Source organism: Anguilla rostrata, chromosome 5 (genome assembly GCF_018555375.3).
Source record: "Anguilla rostrata isolate EN2019 chromosome 5, ASM1855537v3, whole genome shotgun sequence".
NCBI classification, from domain to species: Eukaryota; Metazoa; Chordata; class Actinopteri; order Anguilliformes; family Anguillidae; genus Anguilla; species Anguilla rostrata.
Window position 1 is genome coordinate 38,119,616 of NC_057937.1, and position 13,224 is coordinate 38,132,839.

Sequence of the window (13,224 nt, forward strand, 5' to 3'; positions counted from 1 at the left end):
TTTGCGATACAGTAAAACAATAAACCCATATTTTAATGTCAAAAATAAGTTGTGAAACTTCCCTGTTCTAGAAAAAGTAAAAGCACTAGCAAAAATTATATTTAATCATAACAGGAAGGGTACACAGAAGAAAGTTTGAAAAAGGAAGAAAAATTACCATTATTGGGCACACTACGGATTACTCTGCAAATTGTCTTTTAAAACATAAATATTTCAAGAGGCAGATTCAGTCCATTTAAAGAAAGGAGGAAATAAAGGAAACGAAGGAGGTCAGTCACAGTTCCTGTAATATCTTGTGACTTCCACTTGTAGAAACAGTCCTTAAAAGATGGGGAAAAAAATAGAAAATCTGTCTCCATTTCCTGTTTTACTTAACGTAAAATCAGAAAAAGTCAGAAAATGGAATTGACACCAAAATTAAATTTACTTAGTTAGATACCAGAAAGCAGGAAAACAGCATTCAAAGTCAAATGTGTCCCAGAAATATGGGGTCAACTGATATTTTAAATGAGCAAAATATCTCAATTAATATATTTTTGCATTAAATGCACCATTCCTGACTATCCATTACCCTTCTAAATATTATGCATCATAAACTGTATTTTGAAGTATTTGTGCATAGTGACCTTAGAAAAGACTTCATAAGTTTTGAAAGACTTATCAGGAGCTTCTGCAGTGTTCAGTTATAAATACCCATTTCATGGATTACAGTCCCAGCAAGGGCCAACACAGAAGCTGTCATACGAAAACAGTTTTTGCTCTGAATAAAAGGTGAAAATTAGTCTGGCAAACTTTCTGTCAATGTGCTAAGACTCATTTGCCCTGTCTAATAACCACTTACTTTGCTCGTTCATTTGTTTCAAGGAAAATAAACACCCATAAAACATGCGAAAACATACACAAAATGTATACACCTCCACCAAACATCCGATCAGACGTGTACATACAAAAAAGACCCATCAAACACATGTATGCACACAAGCAGACAGACATACACAAGGGGCTCACTTACATCACTGGTGTACTGAACTTCGTCAACCCCATACTTCTCTTTGAAGTGCTCCCGGGGATGGATCCTGCCAACAAACAAATGAAATGCTCTTCAGTAATCTGGCATGGGGGTAGTCTGTGTCAGCCAATGAGCAATGGTTTGAAAAGTGAACAATTTACTGTGGTATCGATATGGAGGTACAAATCCGGTATTGGTATCAAAGTCAAAATTTTGGTATCGGAACAACACTAATGGAGGTACAGTTCAGTCAACCCAACAGTGCTAAAGTAAGAAATTAAGCATCTTCACTCCCACACATTTCTCTTGGTTGAATACAAGCCACTTAGATTACATTTATAAAGACTACACTTTAATTGGCTATGGTTGGCATAGTAACAGGTTTAAATCTGCCCTTGTTAACAGCAGCTGTCACATATCAGTAATGCGATCTGCAGCCATGTGGGTGTCTCTGTTATTATAATAACATTTATTTTTGCCTCATTCTTGATGCTTAATGAATGCCTTGGAGTTAGGACTGAATTGTTTACAGGAAAAACAGCTTTTTCCCCCTCACAAGGTTGTTCATTCATTCCTGGAAACACAGCTTCTGTTTCCCTCTCACTCTGCTGCCTCATCAGAGCCCAAGCTCACATTCTTTGTGCAAATGCACTATCTATTCGAAAATTACTTCAGGAGGAACCTGGAGACATCATAGGTAGATATAAGCCACAGGGAGGATTTTTCATCTTTTCATTTTATTTTTTCTGGGAGGGAAAACTAGAAGCTCAATAAATATGCATGACCAAAGAGGTCTGGCAAATAAATGATCCTCACATGTAGGCTGGGTAGAAGGACTGCAAGAAATGGAGAAACACTGCCTTCTTTTATATTCCAGTCTTAAGCTCATAAATGGACTTCAACTTAGTAGTCACCTTCACTTCAAAATATTCCTTTAATTTAAGAGCTGACAGATGTTGGTTAATAGCTATATGGCTAAACAGCGAGAGCAATAGCCATTTCCAACGGCAAGCTGGTCAAAAATAACAGGGAAGCTCAACAGTGTTATGTTTCTGCTTCTGCTCCCCTGTTTTTTTTTTCATTTTTGCATAATGTCTTCTGCATATAGGTGGAACTGCAGAGGGAGATTAAAGGTTATTACGAACACCTGGCTACCTGAATCCCAGGAGATAAAACAGCATGTTGCCACCCACATGGAGGCTTCTCTCTCCCTGAACTAGCTCATCAGCTTGCTGGCTTATATCTATTTTGATAGCGGTCAATTCTGTTCTAAATTATAGCCATTATTTATTTAGTTACTGGTTTTTTTCTTTTTCTTTTTTTTTTGTGATTGTATGCTGTAGAATTAAGATTTGCCTTCACTGGAACTAAGGGGCCAAGCCCAAACCATGAAGAACAGCCCCAGACGAAAGGGTGTCCAAATACTTTTGGTCATACAGTGCAGTGTGTTTACTGCCATGGTAACAGGAGTCAAGAGAACTAACTTCACTCGGGTTGATTTGGATTGTTTTGTGACATCATGAGTCACAGTCAGCCTAGCACCCTATATAAAAATGTTTTATTTTACACATTATAATTTTGAGCCATTAGCCAGGTGATATTAGTCATGTCCGATTTGGCATGACATTTCATAAGGTGTTATGTCACCCTTTATGAAGCATGACATTTGCTTACGTATGATTTATGAAGCCATTATGTCATGTTTATGAAGGCATCATGTTCTTCAGGACTGTGTGGCATTCATAATGGATGGTGCTGTCTTATTAATCAAAGAACCTGGTATAGAATGGCAGTTAAGTTATTAAGAGACAAAGATGCAGCAGCCTTATTTTGGAGCATGTTTTGCCCCTGTCCGAGAAATCCTCCTTAGGCTTCGGTGTTTTAGTTCACGGATTCAAAATGGGCTATGTTGTCGAGACACTGCATGCTATTGTGTCATTACATTACATGTATTTGGCAGACACTTTTATCCAAAGCGACGTACAATATGAGCATACCGAAGGTCGCTGTAACAACAACAAAACAGGTCCGATAAGGTACAATACTCATTATGTAAGTTATTCATAGCCATGAACACATTAAGTCCATTTCACACAATAAGCATAGTCTAGGTCAGAGAGTAATGTTAAGTCAAACAAGGAGGTATGACAACAAGCAACAACAACAAGATAACGATACAAGTGCAAGTCAGGCCTTACGACGAGTCATGTCGTTGTGGGCACACATTCCAGTTTTCCTGTGGAAGGGGTATCCTTCATTTTGGAAAATGACTTGGCTTGTGGCTGAGTTTTGGCCAGCCCTGAGGCGATATCTGTCCCAAGTGCCCTGATGAACTTGTGCAGAAACACGCTGATGTGCCCCGTCACTCCTGCTCCATCCAAGAAACTTAACGTAAAGATTTTTGCCCAGGTATGCGATGAATTTGATTTGACTGCAACTCCTGATCTTAATGAGATGCATGTCTCCTCACCTCCAGCAGATTGTCCTGAAGTTACGCTTGCGGCAGAGGGGAACGATGCTGAGACTGCTGATGGGTTTGCCAAACCATCATGAAAACAGCAGACTGTTGAACAATATAAAGACTCCGACCTTGCTTCTCTCTTTGAAAATGCAATTTCAGGAGAAGAATTTTGGTACCCAAAGAATATTTTGTAAAAGATGAAGTTTTATTGCCCATTCCTGGTTCTGCTCTGCAGGCATGTTATAGTAGCCCATACTTTTCTGAGTGCCAAGTCATTGTGATTACAGTATTGCTACTCCTGACTGTTAGAAAAAAGCAGCTTGTGTCACATTGATATGTTGAAGCCTTGTTTTGATCACCAGCCTGAGATGTGATGTAAAAGCGTTGGAAGATTATTCAGAATTCAGATTCAAATCTCACGTCCGACTTTTCACACTTGTCAGGTTCTTAGAGGACTGTCATCATAAAACATGAAATCATACCTATCTTTGTTTTCTGATGTATTGATATGTAAGTTTGACAATAAATGAGCCATCAACTTTGGCCATTTTTGTCTAAACCACAGATCAGGGAGTACTGCACATTTTTATTCTTTGCCTCTAATAAGGACTGATTTAAACCTAAAATAAATCTCTGGCCAATCATTGGACGGAGTGTAGCACAGTGGGTAAGGAATTGGGCTTGTAACCGAAAGGTCGCAGGTTCGATTCCCGGGTAGGACACTGCCGTTGTACCCTTGAGCAAGGTACTTAACCGAAATTGCTTCAGTATATATCCAGCTGTATAAATGGATACAATGTAAAATGCTATGTAAAAGTTGTGTAAGTCGCTCTGGATAAGAGCGTCTGCTAAATGCCTGTAATGTAATGTAATTAATCGATCAATGAACTATTGGGTAGAAAACAAACAGTACCTCTGCCCCGAGAGCCAGACTTCAATACGCCTGCCCTAGATAAAAAATTTGTTTCTATAATGAAACAAATGTTAAATGCAAAGGTATTGGGACAGTGACACAATTTTCCATTTTTTGACTCGGTACTCCAGGACAGTGGTTTTCAAAGTGGGGGCCGCCAGGGGATGGGTGTTGTTTTAATTATTATTAAAACAACACCCATAATATAATAAAAATAATAATCATCACCAACCTCACAGCCGCACACAAGTGAATTGAACCACAGAAAGATCAACTTACTTTCCCATCCAGGTAGCGTAGATTTCTGGCAGCTTCGGGATGAACAGGATGGACCTCCCCGTATCGACATCGATAGCTCCATAGCAGTCAGCCTCAATCACCCCAAAAGCCCAATGGAAGAAGGACTCCTGTGTTCCAAAAACAATGACATTTGAGGAAAGTGGTAACATTTCAATGACATGATTTTGTAGGCACATGTATTGCGAGTCTACAAAAAATTATTTAGACATTTAACAGACATTTTTATATGGCATTTTATTTGGCTTTCTTTTTTCATGTACAATGCATATATAAAGCTGTATACTTCAAATTCAAATTCATTATATGCAACAATTATTTGACAGAAGGTGATCATTTATACTTCAGGATTAAAAGTGCCAGGTTCCTAAGACTGCGGCAAACAGATGTCTGACTGACATATCGATTTGGAGGACATACTTCAAAATCCAACAAACCAAAAGAGAAAGTACAGGTGGGGAGCTTTTTATTTTCTTTATTCACAAGTCCCATCAGCTCTGAACAAAATCCTACTCAGCCATGCATAACTGTTTAACTGCGTAACTATTAGTGCTGATAAAATATATTACTTCTTGCTTTTTGAGACTTTATCTGTTTAAGAGTTTATTCATTCATTTCACATGAATTGATTCATAACACCAAGCTAGTTCATCTCTCTGTGGGAAAGCTAACTAATAAAGGCCACGTTTTTGTAGAAAAGGTGATTACCCTCTGGTAACAAAAATGACTTTATCCAATATTTCAGGAACAATTAAGCACACAGGAAGATAACAATATTTTCACAGGCCCTAGTGGCAACTGCTGTGAACTGCATCAACATTCAAAGAAAAATCAAGATACAACCGACGTACTGGGGAAACAGGCCAAGAACACCCATAGTATTTGGCCATGACCCAGACTCCTGCTGATAAAGTGAGTGATACATGCACAGTAATTTGACAGCCTACATGTTCCTGAAGTCAAGAGAAAGGATAGAAGACCATAGATAGAAGATCAGTTGTACTAAAATTCAAATACAAGATGTTTTCCTTATAATAATGTTTTCCATCCAGGTAATCCTGACTTTTTATTAGTCAATGTTTTGTTTTCACATTTTCACCTGAGCAATTATTGTTAGCTATATAGTTATCAATTGCTATCTTTTGCACAAAAATAAATAATATGCAAATTGCATAGTTTGCTGGTTTTGCAAACACAATAATTTGTACATTAGAAAAAAATCTATCATAAAATTAGGAAATCATATGTTTTTCAATAGTAGCATGAGTAAATTCTGGGTAATAGCTACAAATGCAATCAAAAAAGCTAACTAAATAATGGATTTATCCCAGTACACAAGTGGTCAGTTTATTGCTAGCTGCTAAAACACCATTTCAGTCAAGATGGGCAATTATTGAGCATATATATATATATATATATATATATATAAAATATTGAGAACACAAAAGAAACTTGTAAAAAAAAACTTCATAGGTCTGTGCATATGCATACTTACATGTACTTTTCACTTCATTGTTATTTTGAGAACTTACTACCTTTAATATGTAGTTAAAGATGGTAATGTTAGCAAATTTACCAAGTAACTGAATTAGGTTGCAGCCCAACTTAACAACTGAGGTAGTTGGCAAGATGTAAAATGTAAGTTAGCTAAATAAACCTAGATTGTAGTCAAGCTAGCCTACCTGCAACCAATATCTCACCTCATCAAAATACATAGGATAACAACTTTTTTTTGAAAACAGGCTAAAATCACCCCTACCTAGCTATAAAATAAAGAGTATGTATTGAGATGTAAAGGACAACTGGAAACAATCAAGCTCAGTTAGCCTCACCCTCTTGGCAAGTCCACACTGGACTGTTTGTCTTGGAGTTTGCTCTGTCTAATTGCTTTAAATGACTTTGGATTGCCATTAAATTCCATATCTTTGGCTCAAACTCCAAGTATGCTAGTGGATCTGTGGAAAAAGTTTCACTGTATCCAAAATTTGTGTGGCTTTTGGCATACCCACAAATTCACTCACAACGGTTCACTTTTGTTCATAAACAGTTCAACCCAAACAGAGTGATTTAAAATTAATTTACAAAACATAAAATGAGGTGCTGAATTCCTCATACTTTTCTTACTCTGTTAGCTACAGATTCAACATCATCATTTAGAAATATTAAATTTGGAAAAAGTAACATACTGCACTTTTACTGCACATACTGCTGAAACATTTGTGACTTCCCCTCTTCCTGTATGTGGTTCAAGCCCACTCAGGGACAGATTTGGCCACTTCGTTCGAAAACTAATGTGTCAGCTAGCATGAAATGCTATTGCAGCTTTTATGTAATAAAGAGTTAAGGTGGTGGAGAATAACATTGCAGCAAAAAGCCTTTCTTTTTGTCACCAGAAACCAAAATATTTCAGCCACGGTACAAATAGGTTCAGAGAACACGTACACTTTCTTCTACAGGAAAATGTGTTCTAAACATTTTGCAGCAGACCTGTAAATATAGTGTCAGAACTTTCCCATCTTCAATTTGGTCACGTTTCAGTGGCATAAGATACAGGCCAACCCCTTAGCTGGTGCTGACCTCCATACATATCTTTTACTAAGGGATAACAGTGTGGAATCTGGCTAGCAAACCAGACTTTTTACAAGGTGCTTTATCAAACAGTGGTTTTTAAATGTTTTTATACTCTGTTTTTCTATTCTGCCATGCAAAAATGCCGATGCTGGTTTAAATCGGTGACATTACCTGTCGGAAAACCGTATCCGTATCGGTGCAGTATCTTTGCTTCTGCTCTCCCCCCTGGAGCACCACCACTGATTTTGGAACCACGCCTTCCTTGGCCTTGAGGCCTTGGCAGAGACGCCGGCGGTTTTCGGCGAACAGAGCCGCCGACACCCGGAGGGTGTCCTTCCCCAACCAGTACACAGGCCTGCAGCGAGAGAACAATTAATCCTTCCACATTCACTTCCTCTTCATATTGCTTCCACAAGCCTTCAATTTTCTTGTGTTACTGAACTCAAACGTAGATGAGCATTAAAGACTTCACACACAGAAATAACCTTTCATATTAAAATGTGTACATTTTCGGTAATATAGAACAGGGGTGTGCCTCATTTGCTTAAAGATAAGAACTTTGTGTAGTTCAATTTTTCCAAATGCTTTAATTCTTTTTCACACAGTACAGAAGATCACCCCACACCCCATTACCAGTATTTTTCATATGGACATCACCAATTTCAAATCACAGACTTCTAATGGCTTAAGAGTGCAGAGATGAGTGTACTTTTGTGTCGTTTGGTACTTGTATTTATTTATTTATTTATTCACATTTGCAGCAGTGCTACTACACAATTTTCTAAACTTTAAACAGTGGCTCCCTGAACACTATTCCCTATACTGTAGGCTTTTCCAGGGGAAAGAATTCTCTCCCTGACTAACTGAAATTGCATGGTATAACGACTGCCATTGCTTTTTTGCTTTCTAACTACATAATTAGAAAGTGCCTGCTAAAAAGTGATAAGAGTCATAAGAGGCCAAAGTATATTCAAAACAGTTGCATAATCTAGTTGATTTATGTGATCAAAGGTTAGGCAGGGAAAACCTATAACTAGGCTATTTATTTTCATCACTATTTCAAGTTAGCTGTAAACTATAAGTGCTTTGAAAGGCAATTGTTCATGTTTAATAGTCATTTTATCAGTGGTATAATCCCTGTATCCAAAATCCCTGAATTCACTTTAACCTAACCCCTGAAAGACAAATGAACAGTCAAACACAATGGACAATATATTAATTGAGACAACGTTATATTTCTCGTTTAGTAGGTCGATTAGATAATCTAATTGTATCCTCGGATATATTCTACATGGGCAGGAATTTTAGCGAATCCATAAACCATTGTTTTCTCTGTCATAAACATACCTAATGACTGTAAAACTCCTATGTCACAACGTGATGCAGTAAATCCGCAATACCAATAACGTTCTTTAAAGAAAATGAAATTCGCTACGTGTGAAGAGCTCAGATCAGCATTTCTTGATCAACGAAGTTAGCTAGCTGAAGTTTTTTCCGATTACAATCACTTTTCATAATTAGCAATCAACAAAGAAACAAAACCGAAACGTTGGAAAGTCAAGCAAGTGAATTAACGCGTTAGGCAATTAATGTTGAAACTGAACTTCAGATAGGTATAAAATATAAGTTCGACACAAAATAAAAACAATTTTCGCCATGCAGCTATGATAATGCGTTGATCATGAACCTTATTCAATCAGCTAAGAAGCACCGTTTTTAAACCGTGCATGAAAAAATATCGATATAAAGACCAATGTAAGCTCCACTTACTCCTGACGTGAAGACATGCTGGCTCCTCAGACTTGTGTCATGTGACGCATGGCTCTCAGTCAGCTGATTTAACACGCATCTTACTTCCGGGAACGTTGCTCAAATAAAAAAACTGTATCTACATTTTTGCGACGCTACGGAAGATGACGTTAAGTAGGATTGGATTTTATCGCCGCTGTTTGATTATAACGAACGACATCAACATTTACGTTGCCGATGCTTAATGTCAAAATAAGCAATCTTCTACGAACATGCCAACAATCAGCATCAGAATTGTGTGTACGAGGGTTAGCTCTGCACAGTACCAGCGCTGTTCTCCGATATGAGTATAACGGTGGTGGATCCATTCGTTTCCTGAGATTTATCTAACCTTATCCACTTTTGAAATGATTTGCAAACGTGGGCAGTCAGCACGCAGAATTGATTAAACGTGTGTTTTGCTTAAAGCGGAACATGCGTGGCAATTTTTGCTTTTTATTTTTTACTTTTGCCACGTAGCCCTACATTTGCTTGTATTACAAGTGGTTTTATAAGACGTAGACCTATCTCAAAATTCTGTATGTGTACTCATACAATTCTGAAATTACACATTACAGTACTAGTTTTTTTTTCCAAGAGGGGTTTGCAGTTGGCAATGTGCCCTTACAAGACAAATAAATTGCACAAGCTAATAATCGAAATATAATTATTAAAATATTTTCAGCTGTCTACCTCTTCAAAGTGAAAAACAATTAGAAGATGCATGCACAAATAAGACAAAGCTGTTGACATAATACTGTAGAGAAGCTGTTATTGTTGCTGTAGAGGCATATGTTAACGGTATATTTCTTAAATAAATATCAGTTAGACAGAGCTATAGCCTATATGCTTTTTTTTCAGAAAGAATAGTGAGTATAATATTAGCAAGCCCCTTTCAATGTAGACAGTTGAGTTTTTATGTTCAGTATATTCAAATGCATTGTATCATTTCCTTAAAGGTGAGAGGCAGCAATTCATGTGCCTGTATTTGTCAACTGATAACGTTACCTGTTCCCTGTACATTGCTAACATAGCCTACACAACAGATTGTATTTACCAACTAAGGATTTCAAGCTTCTCATAAAACTAAAAGAGCATTAAAATGTCAAACTATATTACCAAGTGAACTGACAATTGAGCTAGTAATCATGTCTGTCAAACCCTCTGAGTTGTATGAACAATTAAGAATATTTTCATCAAATAAACTGCAATAAACATGTGACACATAAGAGCCACTATTCAGAACAAAATGGCCTTACGCCACCACATTGTTATGGGGTACTTCGATAATGTTATATGCATTACCTCTAAGTGTATGGTGCAACCTATAAGAGAATATATTCATATAATTTGTAGTTAGTAATATTACATGATTCTCAGTATGATTTGATTTGTGCATAATCCAATATAAAATGCAGGTTATAAAACTGGATAAAATACCAGTCCATACCTGAGCACTATTGCTTGTGTGCGCATGTGTGTGTGTATAAAATGAAAATGTGTTTATAGCATGTTTATTGGAGCTAGCTCCACTGGTTTGAAAGATCTGCCCCAACATTTACTCATTCCCCTTGAAATTAACCTCAGGAGCTCTACTAAACAGTTAAGTAGGTCAGACTGAATGAGCTTTGTTTTCGGCATAAGCAGTTGCAAAGCAGTGGAACCACTCAATATGACAGGCAGTATATTAAAACAAACATCCAATTTTCTCTTTGATCATTACAAATGTTTTAAATTAGATTTTCACATTTAGAAGCAAGCCATGATATGTGTCAAATGTGAGAGATGAGTGAAAAAAAGCTTTTACACCTTCTGCACACTTGTGAAAAACATGTCCCGCGCTCCCATATTGAGCACAACTTATGGTAAAGAAAGGCAGCCCTTAAACATCTGACCAAATCACATTCCAAGTTAGGTTGGACAACAATTTTAGAAGTAATTTTAGTTGAATTTCCAGACATCTACAGTCTGGAGCTGAAAAAATGTGCCAAATGTGAATAAACAAGCTCTGTGGGAAGTAATTGACACATGAAAACTTGTTTATGGGCCATATTGGACATAGCTTTGGAACTCTGGCAGTGTGTTTTTATTCACACCAACAGACTATAACCAATGCACTTGCGCAATCTGAGTGTGATTGGCCAATGAGTGAGGACAAACGAAAAAAAATGTGTTTTTCCTCTATTCTGGAGCAGCTGGATTTCACAATACATCTGTGAAAATATGAAGACCTTGCACAAATAATCTGTCAAGTCAAATGGGAAACATATTAAATTTGTGACCAGTGTCCAGAATGAAAATGCTGAATGTTGATATATTGTGTATTGTTTATAATTCAGTAAATGGCTTCATATACACATGTACAAACACTGAATATAGATATATGAACATAAAGACTGGAATAAAAGTCTTAAGGCTTAAGTGACCCAATTCCAATTTTTTGCTTACATGTGGCACAGATTGGATACATACTATGAACGCGGAAACAGGAAAAAGCACATGGAATCAGATATTTTCAGATTCATTTTAGGCCACATTCATATGCGCAAATAAATTTGATAGGAATTGGATATCTGCCAATGCCCACAGACACGTAATGTAGATCGCGTGCACAACCACTCTCCACTGGTAACGGTAAATGTTATAATAAGTTAAACAGAGGACGAAGGCTCAGTCCAGTGGTGAAAACCAAGGTTATGTCCTTTTAATGTGGGGTGAAAAGTCAGTCTAGGCCGAAATACAGGAGATGTTCATTGCGAAGACGTTTCGAAATGCAACAGCTTGAATTACTATTTCTCTCTTGTTTTGTGTCCATTGTAGATGGCGGTATGGCCGTGGTGGTTTCCTTTCGTATGGGTGACCAAACTCTTGTGTGCGCATGCGGGTTGTTTCAAGTGAAACTGTGTGACCACAGATGTCGGATATGGGTCACTTTAAAAAGTAAACGTAAACAGGCGGTCAAAAAATAGGCAAAAAATCAGAACTGGGCATCAAGACCTGCGGTGTAAACATGGCCTAAGTGTTCAGAGTTAAACCTTACCTGATCTGATATCAAAACAACAACAATTTGCCAATATAATCCATTGCCTCAATATTTTACATTTTAATATATTTGTGTAAAGTTTATTAGTTCACCACATAGGCTTCAGATGAATTGGAGGTCCACCAGTATGTGGCGAGGGCAACTTTGCTCAATAAGATTGGACCTGGTTTTGTACCTTTACCTCATTGTACAATGCAGTAATGCATTTCTCACTATATTGTTGTCTACTGGGCATAACATACCATGGCTCCACTACTTGCACAGGGCTGGCAATTCTCTAGACCACATTATAGCCCTAATATCCCAATACGGATAAGATATAGCCATCTCAGCAATAATGGACTTTGAGCCATGCTCACCTTGCTATCTGTGAAGTTGTGCCTGTCTGAGTCATCATGAAGACAGTGGACTTCAGGGCTGGGTCTGTCTCCTACTCCTTTTGGTGTGCTATGACCAAGCTCCCATCCCAGTTTATTGTATGAAATAAATAACAGAATTAGCATAGTGATGGTTATTTACCTAGCTACGTAGAAACATTTCAATTTGTTGCTGCAAATTTAATGGGATTCATGCCATGTCCTCAGTAATTGTTTGTTGCTAAAAAGGATTATTTGTTTAAGTACAGGAGACGTATGGAGAAGCGATCAAGGGGTTTATTCAAATGACTTTATTGTTTTCTGCAAATACATTTGGCGATAGCAGGTCATTTCTTGATCACATTTGGATTATTCAGGAACTCTAATAAAATGGATGTCAGATTTATAAATGAACTGTCAAGTAAGATAAGTCTGAGCACTTCTTGATAAGAATTGTGATGGAGGTATCACATATTTTTAGCATGACCCTGCCTCATGAGATTAATGAACCGATGCTCTGAAAATGCACTTTGTGAAAAACACATTTGGTGGTCATTTGGACTCATATAACCCTTAGGAATGAATGAACTTAGAAGTTGTTTTTTTTTTCAATGTGGTGCCCAAATTCTCCAATTGACAAACAAAAAAGCAACATCTCAGAATCATAGAAATGGTTCAGAATCCCATTTCAGTATCATAGAGATGTTTTTTTTTAAATCCAGGCCACTATGACCGACAAGTGTGTGAACTTTTGCAAAGTACAGCATTATTGTAAGCATTATGCAA

General features: G+C 37.4%; 1 protein-coding gene across 1 annotated transcript in view; it reads right to left on the reverse strand.

Annotated features, from left to right (window-relative positions):
• pepd (peptidase D) overlaps positions 1–9,328 on the reverse strand; it is a 73,507-nt gene extending 64,179 nt beyond the window's left edge. The window contains exons 1-4 of the mRNA XM_064336105.1: positions 9,022–9,328; positions 7,423–7,606; positions 4,663–4,790; positions 1,013–1,076 (exon numbers count right to left, since the gene is read on the reverse strand). Coding sequence (XP_064192175.1) covers positions 1,013–1,076; positions 4,663–4,790; positions 7,423–7,606; positions 9,022–9,038 — 393 coding nt within the window. The 5' untranslated portion in view covers positions 9,039–9,328. The remainder of the gene's footprint in view (positions 1–1,012; positions 1,077–4,662; positions 4,791–7,422; positions 7,607–9,021) is intronic.
• Positions 9,329–13,224: the final 3,896 nt, after the last annotated feature.